General features: G+C 38.5%; 1 protein-coding gene across 12 annotated transcripts in view; it reads right to left on the bottom strand.

Annotated features, from left to right (window-relative positions):
- Positions 1-231: 231 nt before the first annotated feature.
- The window catches only part of PICALM (phosphatidylinositol binding clathrin assembly protein), a 100,151-nt gene continuing 86,743 nt past the window's right edge, over positions 232-13,639 (bottom strand). For 11 of the 12 annotated variants that reach the window (XM_055416151.2, XM_055416152.2, XM_055416150.2 and 8 more), the window contains 2 exons: positions 2,915-3,017; positions 232-1,729 (listed from right to left, as the gene is read on the bottom strand). In XM_055416151.2, coding sequence (XP_055272126.1) covers positions 2,925-3,017 — 93 coding nt within the window. In that variant the 3' untranslated portion in view covers positions 232-1,729; positions 2,915-2,924. The remainder of the gene's footprint in view (positions 1,730-2,914; positions 3,018-13,639) is intronic. The other variant, XM_055416153.2, reaches the window with a different exon arrangement.

Genomic DNA, 13,639 nt, shown 5'->3' on the forward strand with positions numbered 1-13,639 from the left:
TACTTACTATTCAATATGAAACACGATACAGTCAGAGGCTTTTTTGGCAGACATATCACATGCATCAATACATCAAATTCACAGCATTTTCTCCCTTAAACTTACCTGACAGAAGGCATCTGATCAAAATGCAAAAATGAACAATTTTAATAAATAGTTCAGCGTATCAATATCTAGAAGGTAACAAAAGTACAAAGATAAAGCTTTTTGGAAATTAAGTTAAAACAGAAATAAATTTTACATTTTATTAAATCATCAAATATAATCACTGGGGTATAATTTTATTAGCAAAAAATAATCATACCACTGATAAAGAAAAACGGAAAAAAGAAAATGCGCCTCAGACCAGAATACCATAACAAAAGTTTGTGGAAGCTGCATTTTATTTGAAAATCCACCCATTTTTGCTAACATACATTTTAATATTGTAAACAAAAATAGAATCTGCAGAGACAATGCAACAAGTATGCTTAAACTCATGTACAGAATTGCTTTCCTACAACAAACTGTCCTTCTTAAGGCCCCTCTCAACCCAAATGTTAAGATGTATTTACACAAAGCACCGATCAACAGTGCAGTTTAACTCTTCGTTAACTAAACTCTTGGCTAGACATTAATTTTAAAGATACTATTTCCCCTTATTTAAAAGGTACATGATCATAACATGGCATGAGCCAAATAAAAGGTTCAAGGATTTTGTCCCCTCCCCTCCCCCCATAACACCTCCTAGAGTTTTACTGAAAAGAAGGAAAGTCTTGAAGTGAAAGCAATTCCTCACATTCATTTTGGAAAGGCCCTAATGTCAAATGGAAAATAATGACATGCCAAGCACAAAGCAGTAAAGTTCCTTCCCAATGCACTAATGCTGAATTTAAAATGTAGTGCTTTTCCTAGTTCAGTGAACTGTTCCCTTGCAAAATCCTAGGCACAGAATTGACTATAAGGATTAATGCATTTATAATGCTTCCCTAAATCCCACAGAGACTGAGAATTCTTAAGCGATTCAGACCTATGGACTTGCCTTAAAATATTTAGTGCTTTGTATGTCAGCTGAGAAGCATTCTGAATCAGATTCATTCTTATGGATAACAATCACACATACCGTGTACATCCATACTCATTTTCATAAGGAGGTTTGATACAATATTAATGTTATGTAAATTGATAATCATAAATAAATACAAATACTTAAGGAATGTCTACTGCAAACTGAATATATAATTTTTTTTAAAAAAGGAAAGTTAATTTTAGTTACTGTTTCCGTATCTGTGAGAACTGGAGAAAAGAAAGATACTGCATAATGAAGAATTATGATTTGATCCCCCCAAAAGAGTCCTGGTGCATTAGCGTAAAGGACACAGCTCTTCTCTCCAGACAGCTTTTCCAAATACAAATTTCACACTTTCCAAATAAGGGCTTTTCTTGGTAGGTTACTGATTATGGGTATTAATAGGAGTTGAAAGAACTGAAGGGTTAGTCACCAAAAAGACAGCTCTTAGTCTGAAATCATGGCAATTCTTGGCTTTATAAACTGTATTGATACGTTCTCCTATAGACTAGTCCCAGTTTCCTTCATGGGCCTTTACTGGGTTACTGTAGCATTCTAATATGAAGAAGAGAGTTTAAGAGACAGCAGTTTGGATTTTGCTGGAAGTTAAGTATTTGCCGCTTGAGCACTTGTCTTTTTGGAATAATTCCATTCTCTTCCATCTAGTTACATAAACTGTATCTGGAAAAAAAAGAAAGTGTGAGTTAATTCACTGCATTTAAGAGACACTTTCTTCTAAGTAAAAATGCTTTGCACCTTTTACCATTCAACTTGCCTGGAAGTGTTCATAGCATGCTTATCACAAACCCTGATTACAAAACAAAGTCAGTATTATCAGCTTATCATGAGCCAGAACTCAGTATTTGAAGCAAAATTACAGGGCCTTCCAAGTTTCTTTCTAACTACTAAAAACCAAGGGGTATGGAAAGAAAGAAGATGAATGAACAATTTTTCCATGACAAGTTCAGAAAATCTCTCCATGAACACAAATATTCCACATAAAAATCTCATTTAGGCAACAAGCAAAATTTGAAATTTTACTTCTAAATATTATACCAAAATTAGAGATAATTAAGGGAACAGTATGATGTTTGCTAAAAATTTCTTTACTAATATAAATCAAAATCTGAAAGATCTACTTTCTATTCACTCAGATCCTTCACTCATAATATCCTTTAAACTGCTCATCCAAAGAAATTACTGGAATAGATATGCTAGTGAACTGCTGTCAAATCAGAAGAGTACAAACTCTCAAAGATCCACAAGGTATACCTACACTGGGGGCTCCAGCATCAAGAAGAAAAATGACACTGCTTTCCAGGAAAAGAGGTGGTGTGGATTAAAAGCAGAATCTTTCTATCAAAAAGGGCATTACGTATTCACCTGCCCTTACCTTAGACAAAGCTGGTTTGGGGGATGGGGGGAAATATTACCATTTTAAAGTGAAAAGGCATACATAAAAAATATAACCCTTTAAAACTAAAGATGCTCCTTATTAAGCTTGAATTCGATGTATAAAACTGCTGGTGTTCTCTATAAATCTTTTAAGACTGAATACAAACACCCAGTTTTTAATGGGTGGTGTTTGATCTCATCCATCTGCTGTGAGCAGTGGATGCTTATATGTACACATGTGAGACGGTCCTTTGTTTTCACACCTTCTAACAATGTTAAAGGCATTTTCCAAAAGCAGTTTTGTCCTCATGCCCTATTTGGATCTATTACTCTTCACCGCAAGAACAGAGGAGGAGGAAGAGGGGGAACCTAGAGTCCTTTAGAAACAAAAGAGAAGAGCCATTTGTACTTAATGTTTGGTAAATTTTAAAAGTTATTTCAGTCCCCGTCTCCCCCAACAAGCAGCAATACCTAAAGTGACTTATAAGAAATCCTCCAAAGAGAGCTCTGCAAAAGGGTCCTTTCCTGAAGCTCTGTGAGGACTGTGACTGGAGGGGCTGGAGGCTGCCGACAGCTGGGGGAAAGAGACAGAGAGAGGGAAAGAAAAAAGATCTCAGAACGACAGAACATGAAGGCAGAAAATGTAATGAAAGAGGAGGTGGTTTTTGTTTGTCATCTTTAATAAATATAATGGCAGCCTTTGCAGAAAGCAGAATCATTAAAACAAAAGTTTTAGTCACATGTCAAGTTAAAGGGTATCCAATGGCATGTGCTTTTCAGAAAACAAATTCTTGTTTCTGAATTCCAAAGGAATAAAGTCTTTTACCCAAAAAGGTCGAAATGAGCTGACCCATGGTTAAGACTTTTATTATATGTGTGAGTGGGAGTGGGGAAGAAGGGAGCCACAGTACAATTGTGAGCTGCAGATGGCGGCTTCCAGGGTGGACGCTGTCTCTCAAATGGTGTGCAAAATCTGACCTCTGTCCAGACCCAACACATCTAGCTGCAATACTCTTTCCTTCCTCATCCTTCCTCATCAGAGGTGGAAAGTCCTGTCCTCCGTGTTCACACTTTGGACAAGGAGTTGTCTCCTGCCTGTTTATTTGGAGAAGCTACAGCTGATGCTTTTATACTCCGAAGGAAGAAATGAGCTCAGAGGTTATCTACCATAGTTGAATGACCCACATACTACCCTGAATACAGGGAATACTTAAGATCCTTGATTCAGCTTCCTGTTAGAATACATTTACTTGATTCTTGGAATTTGCTCCTATTGTTTAAATATACAGTAAGGCAAATAGACTGCTGAAATCAATAAAATAGTTTTAGTATTTCCTCCAGTAAAGACAACTCCTGAAGTACCAAGATATTCCTTTTCATATCTGTATCTCCTTCATCAAGTCTACTTGAAGAGTATTTTAAACCAAATATGAAGCTATTTCTTTCTCTCTCTTCACTAAGTCATCTCCAACTCTTGCGACCCCATGGACTGTAGTCTGCCAGGCTCCTCTGTCCATGGGATTCTCCAGGCAAGAATATTTTGGAACAAACTTTTTTTTTTTCCTCTACCTGCATTAGATTGCAGAGGCACACAAGCACAGGAATGTTCAACTGAGCATTAAATCAAAGCTAAGTAGAAGCAGTTTCAATTCATACTTCAACATTCAAATTCATGTAAAGGATTTCAAGGCTCAAAATCTGTCTTTGCTGGCTCAGAGTGATCCCATTTCTGCCCCCCCCCTTTTTTTTAGCACTAGAGAGCATGAATAGCCAGTGAGTTTTCAACAAATATTAATATTATACCTCAAGCATATGCAATTTGTTGTTTTGGGTGCCAAGATTAATTTACAGGTTTAGAAATCATTCTCAGTTATATTAGTGGTTGAGTCATTTTCTTAATCCAGATCTTGTTCTCAGAAATAAATGTTCAAAGACAATGGGAAGAGACAATGGAAAAGTTGATGGAATTTACACAAGCAGCTATGGACAGGAAGATAGGACAGTAGGTCTGGGTTTGGAGATTCAAGTATCATCAAGGCAGAGAAGCTTAATTGGAAAGAAGCTTCTCCTCCACCTTTCATACCAACCAGGATGACCATTCAGAAGCAAAATGATTTTAAGTAATCACTGAGCTGGGAGTTAAAGATTAACTGGGTTTTTCTCCACAACACATTTTTTCATTTGACGTTAAAACAAAAAAGTCCCTGCTTACTGCAGAATGCCAATCATCCAAAATCTACAGTCCCGTATGACAGCCTCTCAACTAAAACATATTCTTGTATCACATTTTCATAAGGGCAGCAGTCTGAGAGGAAAATGCACTCTGAAGAATATGGGAAAATGGAACACCAGAATTCTTTTCTTTTCCACATGTGAGCACACTGCTAGAGAAAAGTTCTAGAGGCTTAATAATAATGTTGAAGAGCATCAGTTTTCCTTGGGGGAAAAACTGCTAGTTTCTAATACTTCTACTATTTGTTAAATTGGCAAAATAAACGCATACATAAGTCTTCAACACCTATTTAAAACATATGTAGCTACATTAAAACGTGAGAAAATAAGACTCAATAGCCTTGCAGTTAAGTTGCATATCAGCGACACCCATCTCAAGTGGACGGAACCTTGGCCCAGACTGGACAGGCTGACTGCACAGGTTGCCAAGGGCTGAGCCATACAGCAGTCCTTCATCACCTGTCCCACCCTTCCAGCACCCATACCAAAGGACACGCACATCATGCACTGCTGAGAAAGTAGTCAGTTCAGAGAGTGAGTAAGGAAACGGAAGGAAAGGAAATACACTGCAAGAGCCCAGTCACTGCTCAAGGAAAGAAGGAAGAACGGAGTACACCAAAGGGCAACAGGATCCTGGTGGGTGAGAACCAGCAGGATTTAAGGAGCCTGAGAAAGTCACCCAAAACTACAAGGGTTAGCTCTCCTTTACTTATCATTCTTGAGAGTATGTTAAGGAATATGTAGGGCTGCTACGTACTGGAGAGGGTTCAGGATGGGGAACACATGTACACCTGTGGTGGATTCATGTCAATGTATGGCAAAACCAATACAATATTGTAAAGTAATTAGCCTCCCTCCCAAAAAAATAAATAAATTTTTAAAAAATTTAAGAAGAAAAAGAAAAATCCAATGATCTTTGTTAACTGCAAAATCACTGTATTTTACAAGGTAGCAATAAGACAAATTGCAACTGACCACTGCAGTCATATTCTACTACAAATATGCCAACACACACATACATCCAAACAAAAGAAAGACTTTCACTTATTTATTTCAGTAACATTCTCTATACCACAATTTCCACAGAGCTAAAAAAACTTAGTACCGTCACCAGTTTGTTCAAATTAAATTGACCTATCCCACAACTAAATATGCCATTTAAACAAATGGTCAGTCTCACTAGTCTAAAAGAGACATACTTTTTTTCTCATCTTATACGAAAATGAAATACTGAGCAATGAAAGAAGAGCTGAATATAAATAAAAATACTAAAATGTACAGGTAATTGATGATGGCAACTCAGTTGACACTCCTTCACCCTCTTTCTTCACCTGAATCAACCTTTATAAAAATGTTGTAATAAAGTAGACTTTTTTTTCCTTTTTGGCTGTAGTGTGTGTTTAGCATAGTAAAGACAACAATACAGAAATCGTAAGTTAACTTCAAAAAAAAGCAAATATTCCAATAAAGGAATTTTTAAAAATAGAGTTCTATCAATATACTAAAGACCATAAAATAAAAATGGTTATTACTCCTTCATTCTACAACATTCAACACCAAAGAAAGAAAAATTTCATGTTAGAACAAGAAAATAGCATCAGTCTCAGAAAGTGAGCCTAGTGCAACTGAAAGCTTACAGGAGAATAAAGGACTGGGCATTTTAGGACAAACTTCTTGAAATGCATACTGGCTGTATTTAAAATTCTTAGAGAAGGAGCAACTCTGCCACATCTTTACATTTGCATTTGAATCCAAAAGCCTGGATAGCAAATAGCAACACTGTAAAGACTCATTTTGTCTTTGCTCAAGAGGCAAAGTCAACATCTTACGAGAAAAATGGGTGTACTTCTTTTGCCAAGGATGAGAGTACAGTTTTATGGAAAGATGGAGATGAATCTAATCCTGGCTCTTTCATAAAATGGGGTTAAGAAACACCCAATACCCAAATCTCCCTTAAAGGCTGCCTTGAGGACTGAAATATACAAAAAGCACCCAGCTCGTTGAGTGGCATACATTAGTCACTCAAATATTAGTTCAACCTTCCTTACCCCCTACAATCAAATGCTCATCTAATTTTATATACTAGGATCAGCTCGAATCTCACTGAATCTGCACTGCTCTTTTAAAGAGTTTTTATTTTACCATCAACCAGTCACTTGGGCTTCCATATTACACTCACCTTCAGGCTCCTCAAACGTAGAAACATTAAGAATAAGAAATGTATTTTGTCTCTTTTTCAGCAACTAGCAGTGACTTACACACAGTAAACACATTCTATAACATGTTAAGTTAAAAATGTAAAACTTACATTTTAAAGTAAAACTAAGTAAAATTTACACATTCTATAACATGCTAAGTTAAAATGATTTTTGGTGATAAAACAAGCTCTGTATGAAAATGATCACCGAAGTGGGGTATTAGAAGAAAATATTAGAACTTCCCTATTTTTACCCTCTTAAAATGTCTATTTCTTCATGCTTTTAATGTATGTAACATTGCTATAAGAATACAGAAGTATAAATACACTGAGGGTACTTGCTAAAGACTACTTTCCTGATACTTCTGTGTAATCAAAACATTTTAGAAACCTCAGCCCTACTTAATATGATTTCACCGAGACATTACCTACAAAACTAACCCGCAGAAAGATATGCTGATTTTGAATGTTACTGAATCCAGATGATTAAGACATAAACATACAGTATTGCACTGCAATATTTTATACTAAAGACAATGCTATTTCTCAGCTGCCCCTGAGAAGTATGGCTACAAAGAGAAGACTTCTCTATTGCATAAGATAAAGGGCCTGTCCTGGAGGTTGAGTCAAATGCCTTTGATAACTGTTTCCTGGGTTTATGTTCAACACAACCCCATCATGGGCTTCTGCCCATCAGTAACACCAAAGAGTAAAGCCAACATTACTCCTGTCACCTTCAAAGCATTACTCATCTTGTTTTAGGGACACAAAACAGTGACCTAAGAGGATTTCCAGTGAGTCAGCTCGTCGCATGAGGTGGCCAAAGTATTGGAGTTTCAGCTTTAGCATCAGTCCTTCCAATGAACACCCAGGATTGATCTCCTTTAGAATGGACTGGTTGGATCTCCTTGCAGCACAAGGGACTCTCAAGAGTCTTCTCCAGCACCACAGTTCAAAAGCATCAATTCTTTGGCACTCAGCTTTCTTCACAGTCCAACTCTCACATCCATACATGACCACGGGAAAAACCATAGCCTTGACTAGATGGACCTTGGTTGGCAAAGTAATGTCTCTGCTTTTTAATATGCTATCTAGGTTGGTCATAACTTTCCTTCCAAGGAGTAAGCATCTTTTAATTTCATGGCTGCAGTCAGCATCCACAGTGATTTTGGAGCCCCAAAAAATAAAGTCTGACACTGTTTCCACTGTTACCCCATCTATTTCCCATGAAGTGATGGGACCAGATGCCATGATCTTTGTTTTCTGAATGTTGAGCTTCAAGCCAACCTTTTCACTCTCCTCTTTCACTTTCATCAAGAGGCTTTTGAGTTCCTCTTCACTTTCTGCCATAAGGGTGGTGTCATCTGCATATCTGAGGTTATTGATATTTCTCCCAGCAATCTTGATTCCAGCTTGTGCTTCTTCCAGCCCAGCGTTCCTCATGGTGTACTCTGCATATAAGTTAAATAAGCAGGGTGATAATATACAACCTTGACGTACTCCTTTTCCTATTTGGAACCAGTCTTGATGTTCCATGTACAGAAGGATTGGGGCCAGGAGGAGAAGGGGACGACAGAGAATGAGATGGCTGGATGGCATCACCGACTTGATGGACATGAGTTTGAGTCAACTCCAGGAGTTGGTGATGGACAGGGAGGCCTGGCGTGCTGTGATTCATGGGGTCGCAGAGTCGGACACGACTGAGTGACTGAACTGAACTGAACTGAAGAGGATTTCTCTTTAAATGTACATTGTTTCTAAATCTCTTTACATAGAAGTAATGTTATTCCAAAACGGCATCTGAGACATCTCCTTAAAATCATGGCAACGTAAACTGACAAAGAATTAAAGAAAACCAAACTGAAGAGAGGGAAATGGATCGCAAGACTTCTTAAACTCATGGAAGGAAATATTAACTGCTAAAGCTAAAAATAAACATTTCCATATATAAGAAGTGTTTCCAGGGTAAGCGAAGTCTGTTTAAAGTTCAATTTGATGGATGGAAATAATGAAAGCTGGCTCAGCTTATGTGAATAAAATGTTCACGGCTCATTCATATAAGACTTTAACTTCTTATCCCTTGAAAACCAAAGAAAATGAAAAGCTTAGCTTTATGTTAACTGGTACTGCTGCTGCTGCTAAGTCACTTCAGTCGTATCCGACTCTGTATGACCCCATAGACGGCAGCCCACCAGGCTCCCCCGTCCCTGGGATTCTCCAGGCAAGAACACTGGAGTGGGTTGCCATTTCCTTCTCCAATGCATGAAAGAAAAAAGTGAAAGTGAAGTCACTCAGTCATGTCTGACTCGTAGTGACCCCATGGACTGCAGCCTACCAGGCTCCTCTGTCCATGGGATTTTCTAGGCAAGAGTACTGGAGTGGCTTGCCATTGCCTTCTCCGTTAACTGGTACATAAGGAGACAAAACAGTAATTATACCTAAAATGAACCACTTATTTGCTATTTATTGAAAATATGGTACTTTTCTTCAGTCAAAGACTTTCAAACTGTATTCCATATATGAGCTTGAAGCTATTACCTGATTTATGCTTTTACCTGATTTATCTACTAAGCTTCAACTTAAAATATCTAAGGAGAGAGCTCCTTAGACTTGAACATTTTCACAAAAGGTTTGCTACCCCCACCAAAAAGGTGGGGGGAGGAGATTTATAAACTATACCAAATTGGGCCAAATAAAAATTTTAATATAAAATCAAGTTTGGTAGTTTATGGTAACACTACCTCTACAAATGCTAAAATCAGTTCAGTTCAGTTCAGTCGCTCAGTCGTGTCCGACTCTCCGTGACCCCATGAATCACAGCACGCCAGGCCTCCCTGTCCATCACCAGCTCCCAGAGTTCACTCAAACTCATGTCCACAGAGTCAGTGATGCCATCCAGCCATCTCATCCTCTGTCGTTCCCTTCTCCTCCCGCCCCCAATCCTTCCCAGCATCAGAGTCTTTTCCAGTGAGTCAACTCGTCGCATGAGGTGCAAAGTATTGCAGTTTCAGCTTCAACATCAGTCCTTCCAATGAACACCCAGGACTGATCTCCTTTAGAATGGACTGGTTGGATCTCCTTGCAGTCCAAGGGACTCTCAAAAGTCTTCTCCAACACCACAGTTCAAAAGCATCAATTCTTCGGCGATCGTAAGGTAAAATCATCATTTTATAGATAAAGAAACTGAGGCTCATCAAATTTCCAAGGGCAACTTTCTCTGAAACACCTGGTTAGTGGGGAATCGAGTTGACGGATCTGTTGGAACTATCCTCCCAAAAGGTATCAATATGTTGAAGTCCTGACCCCTATGAATGAATCTTTGGAAACAGGGTCTCTGCAGATGTAATCAAGTAACAATGGGATCATTAGGGTAGGCCCTAATCCAATGACTGATTCTTTCTAAGAGGGATGCCACGTGAAGACAGAGACACAATGAGAGCGCCACGTGCGAGACGCAGAGGATGACTTGGGCTGCCAAAAGCTGGAAGAGGCAAGGAAGGGTCCTTCTCTAGAGAATTCCAGAGAAGCATGACTTGCTGACACCCTATTACTGGACTGTAAGCCTCCAGGAGTGCGAGAGATGAAATTTCTGTTGTTTGAAGCCATCAACTTTGTGGTTCACTCTGTTATGGCAGCCCCAAGACACCAACAACAGACTTGAAGCAGTCCCAGTTCCCAAAGCAGTCTGACTGCTTCCTCTCTAAAACCTGCTATCTCTATTAATCTCCACTCAGCTAGAATTTATGGCTATATTTAATATACAGAAAAAAGTTTTTAAGACTAGAAAGATAATTTTTTAGAAAGGATTTCTCTAGTCTATGTCAGTCAATACACACTGTGTGCCTTCTATATCGGAGAAGGCAATGGCAAGCCACTCCAGTACTATTGCCTAGAAAATCCCATGGACGGCAGAGGTGGTGGGCTGCAGTCCATGGGGTCGCTACGAGTCAGACATGACTGAGCGACTTCACTTTCCCTTTTCACTTTCACACATTGGAGAAGGAAATGGCAACCCACTCCAGTGTTCTTGCCTGGAGAATCCCAGGGACGGGGGAGCCTGGTGGGCTTCCGTCTATGGGGTCACACAGAGTCGGACACAACTGAAGTGACTTAGCAGTAGCAGCAGCACTTTTATATTCACAGTGCTATACACAGTCACTGATATTCATCATGAAGACTGTGTAGAACCTCACAGTCACCCAAGATTTTATGAATATGTTCCAGTTTTGTTGAAAACAAGAATCAGATTTCTACCTTTTAGGGAAAAGAAATGTCCTCAGCAAAAAGGCCTGGTTCTACATGTTGTCTTATTAACGATAATGGTCAACAGATGGGACTCCTCCAATTTTTGTTTTGACTGCTTCAGGTAGGCCCAGGGGACTACAGAAACAGTCTCACCAATGGTACTACATCCCAATTCCCAAAGTAAATCCCTGCCATGGGAATCTTCTACTAAGCAAGGACGAATGACCACAACACACTGCTGACAAGGCAAAAGGCTCCACAGAAATGCAGCTGGGCAGATCAGCTGAGAGAGAGGCACTGCCAACACCCACAATTAACACACCAAGAAAGTTAAAAACAAAACAAACAAAAAACGTAAAGCCTAAAAGCAAAGAGAGCTATTAGTTCTCACAGACAAGGAAGTCATTAAAAAGGCCATTTTTTTTGGTAAGATTTTAATTATTCCAATAGCCAAAGCTAACAGTACCCCCATTTAGGTTGGTAAAAGGCACTCACAACTAGCCACTGTGTCCTTTCAGACACTCAACTGATGTCATACTTTCTTAGATCTGGCAGATACAAACAAAAACACAGCAGCCATTTTATGTCTTATCCATATCCTCTACTAAAAAAACCCTCAAAGCATCCCAATACCAATCAGGAAAACAATAAAACTTTTAATATGCTTATTTTAAAAACTAGATCCCCAAATGTAACACTCTATGGTTTTCATATTGCTTTTTGGAAAACAGATTGATAAGGGGATCAGTATGAGATTCTCATATAAAAAAGTGATAAGAACATAAACACAACGCCCCCCTCACCAAATCTTCAACACGTCAACTGTTCTATGAACATTCATTAAGAGACTATTACTTCATATCACAGTAATTAAAAAAAAAAAAGCGAAACCAGGTTAACTGTCTTCATGCTTAGTAACATAATTGCTGCGTTACTGCAACACAGAATGAGTTTATAAACTATTAACCAGCAATGTACACTTCAATTTATACACCAGTGTTTATATAAAAGGACAAGCAAGAGAGGGCAGCAAGAGTCCCCATTCTCCTCAAGTTAAGAAACACACCAGCAACTGGTAACAGGAAATCAAACAGTGTGAAGAAGCACGGAAGAGAAGAAAAAAAAGCATTAGCCATACGGTTCTAGTAATCTCCATACAATCAAACATATAGAAATATGCACTCATGTAGAGCATTAACAAAAAAAAAAGCTACATTAGTCATGAAACACAACATCTTTAAGCTGCGTGAAAATATTTTTTAAAATACAGAATTAGCACAAAATGTGAACAGAACAGAGTAAATGTATAGGTCTTTTGGAACATTAGAGTATGGTGGTCTATTACATAAATTAAGGCTATACTGAAGAACGAAACAGTCTGAGCTAACAGCCATGTGGAAGGTATTACCTACTTACTTGCTAGCGGGCACTAACACAGCACTAAGAGTAACCTAAATATAATTTACAACGCACAACACATTGTTTGGAATACTTCACTAATGGTAATATGATAAATATATGTGGCAGGGTTGAGGTACCCTCAAGAACATTAACTTGGAAAAGAAAGAATATTAACTTGGTTTCATAGTAAGTAGGTAAGAGACCAGGAGCTGTAAGTTACGTCTTTAGTAAGTAATGGCTCCCAAAAGAAATACTTCAAGAAATAGGAAGACTTCTGACAACAGTAGGAGAACTGGGATTTGATTAAAAGATTCTGTTTTGATGGGATTTCACTTATATTTATAAACTATCATTTATTTTATACTGTATAAAGAGACATCTTTGCCTCAAAGATGTTTTATTGAAACAAAGAAAGCATATCAATGAGAGAACAACTAAAAGGTTTAAATTAAACATTGAAAAAATTATTTTGTTTACTGCTACCACTGAATGGCCAAAGTTAATAAAAGAAACAAGCTTTGTTGTTGTTCAGTTGCTCAGTCACATCCAACTCTTTGCAAACCCATGGACTGCAGCATGCCAGGCTTCCCTGTCCTTCACTATCTCCTGGAGTTTGCTCAAACTCACGTCCATCGAGTCAGTGATGCCATCCAACCATCTCGTCCTCTGTCGTCCCCTTTTCCTCCTGCCTTCTCTCTTTCCCAGCATCAAAGTCTTTTCTAATGAGTCGGGCCTTCACATCAGGTGGCCAAAGTATTGGAGTTTCAGCCTCAGCCATCAGTCCTTCCCATGAATATTCAGGACTGATTTCCGTTAGGATGGACTGGTTGGATCTCCATGTAGTTCAGGGGACTCTCAAGAGTCTTCTCCAACACCACAGTTCAAAAGCATCAATTCTTCAGTGCTCAACTTTCTTTTTGGTCTAGCTCTCACATCCCTACATGACTACTGGAAAAACCATAGCTTTGACTAGATGACCTTTGTTGGCAAAGTAATGTCTCTGCTTTTTTAATTTCATGGCTGCAGTCACCATCCACAGTGATTTTAGAGTCCAAGAAAATAAAATCTGTCACTGTTTCCATTGTGTGTGATGGGACCAGAAGAAACTAGCTAAGAATTAT

Source organism: Moschus berezovskii, chromosome 25, assembly GCF_049115385.1.
Source record: "Moschus berezovskii isolate FMDL1 chromosome 25, NW_MosBer_1.0, whole genome shotgun sequence".
NCBI lineage: Eukaryota > Metazoa > Chordata > Mammalia > Artiodactyla > Moschidae > Moschus > Moschus berezovskii.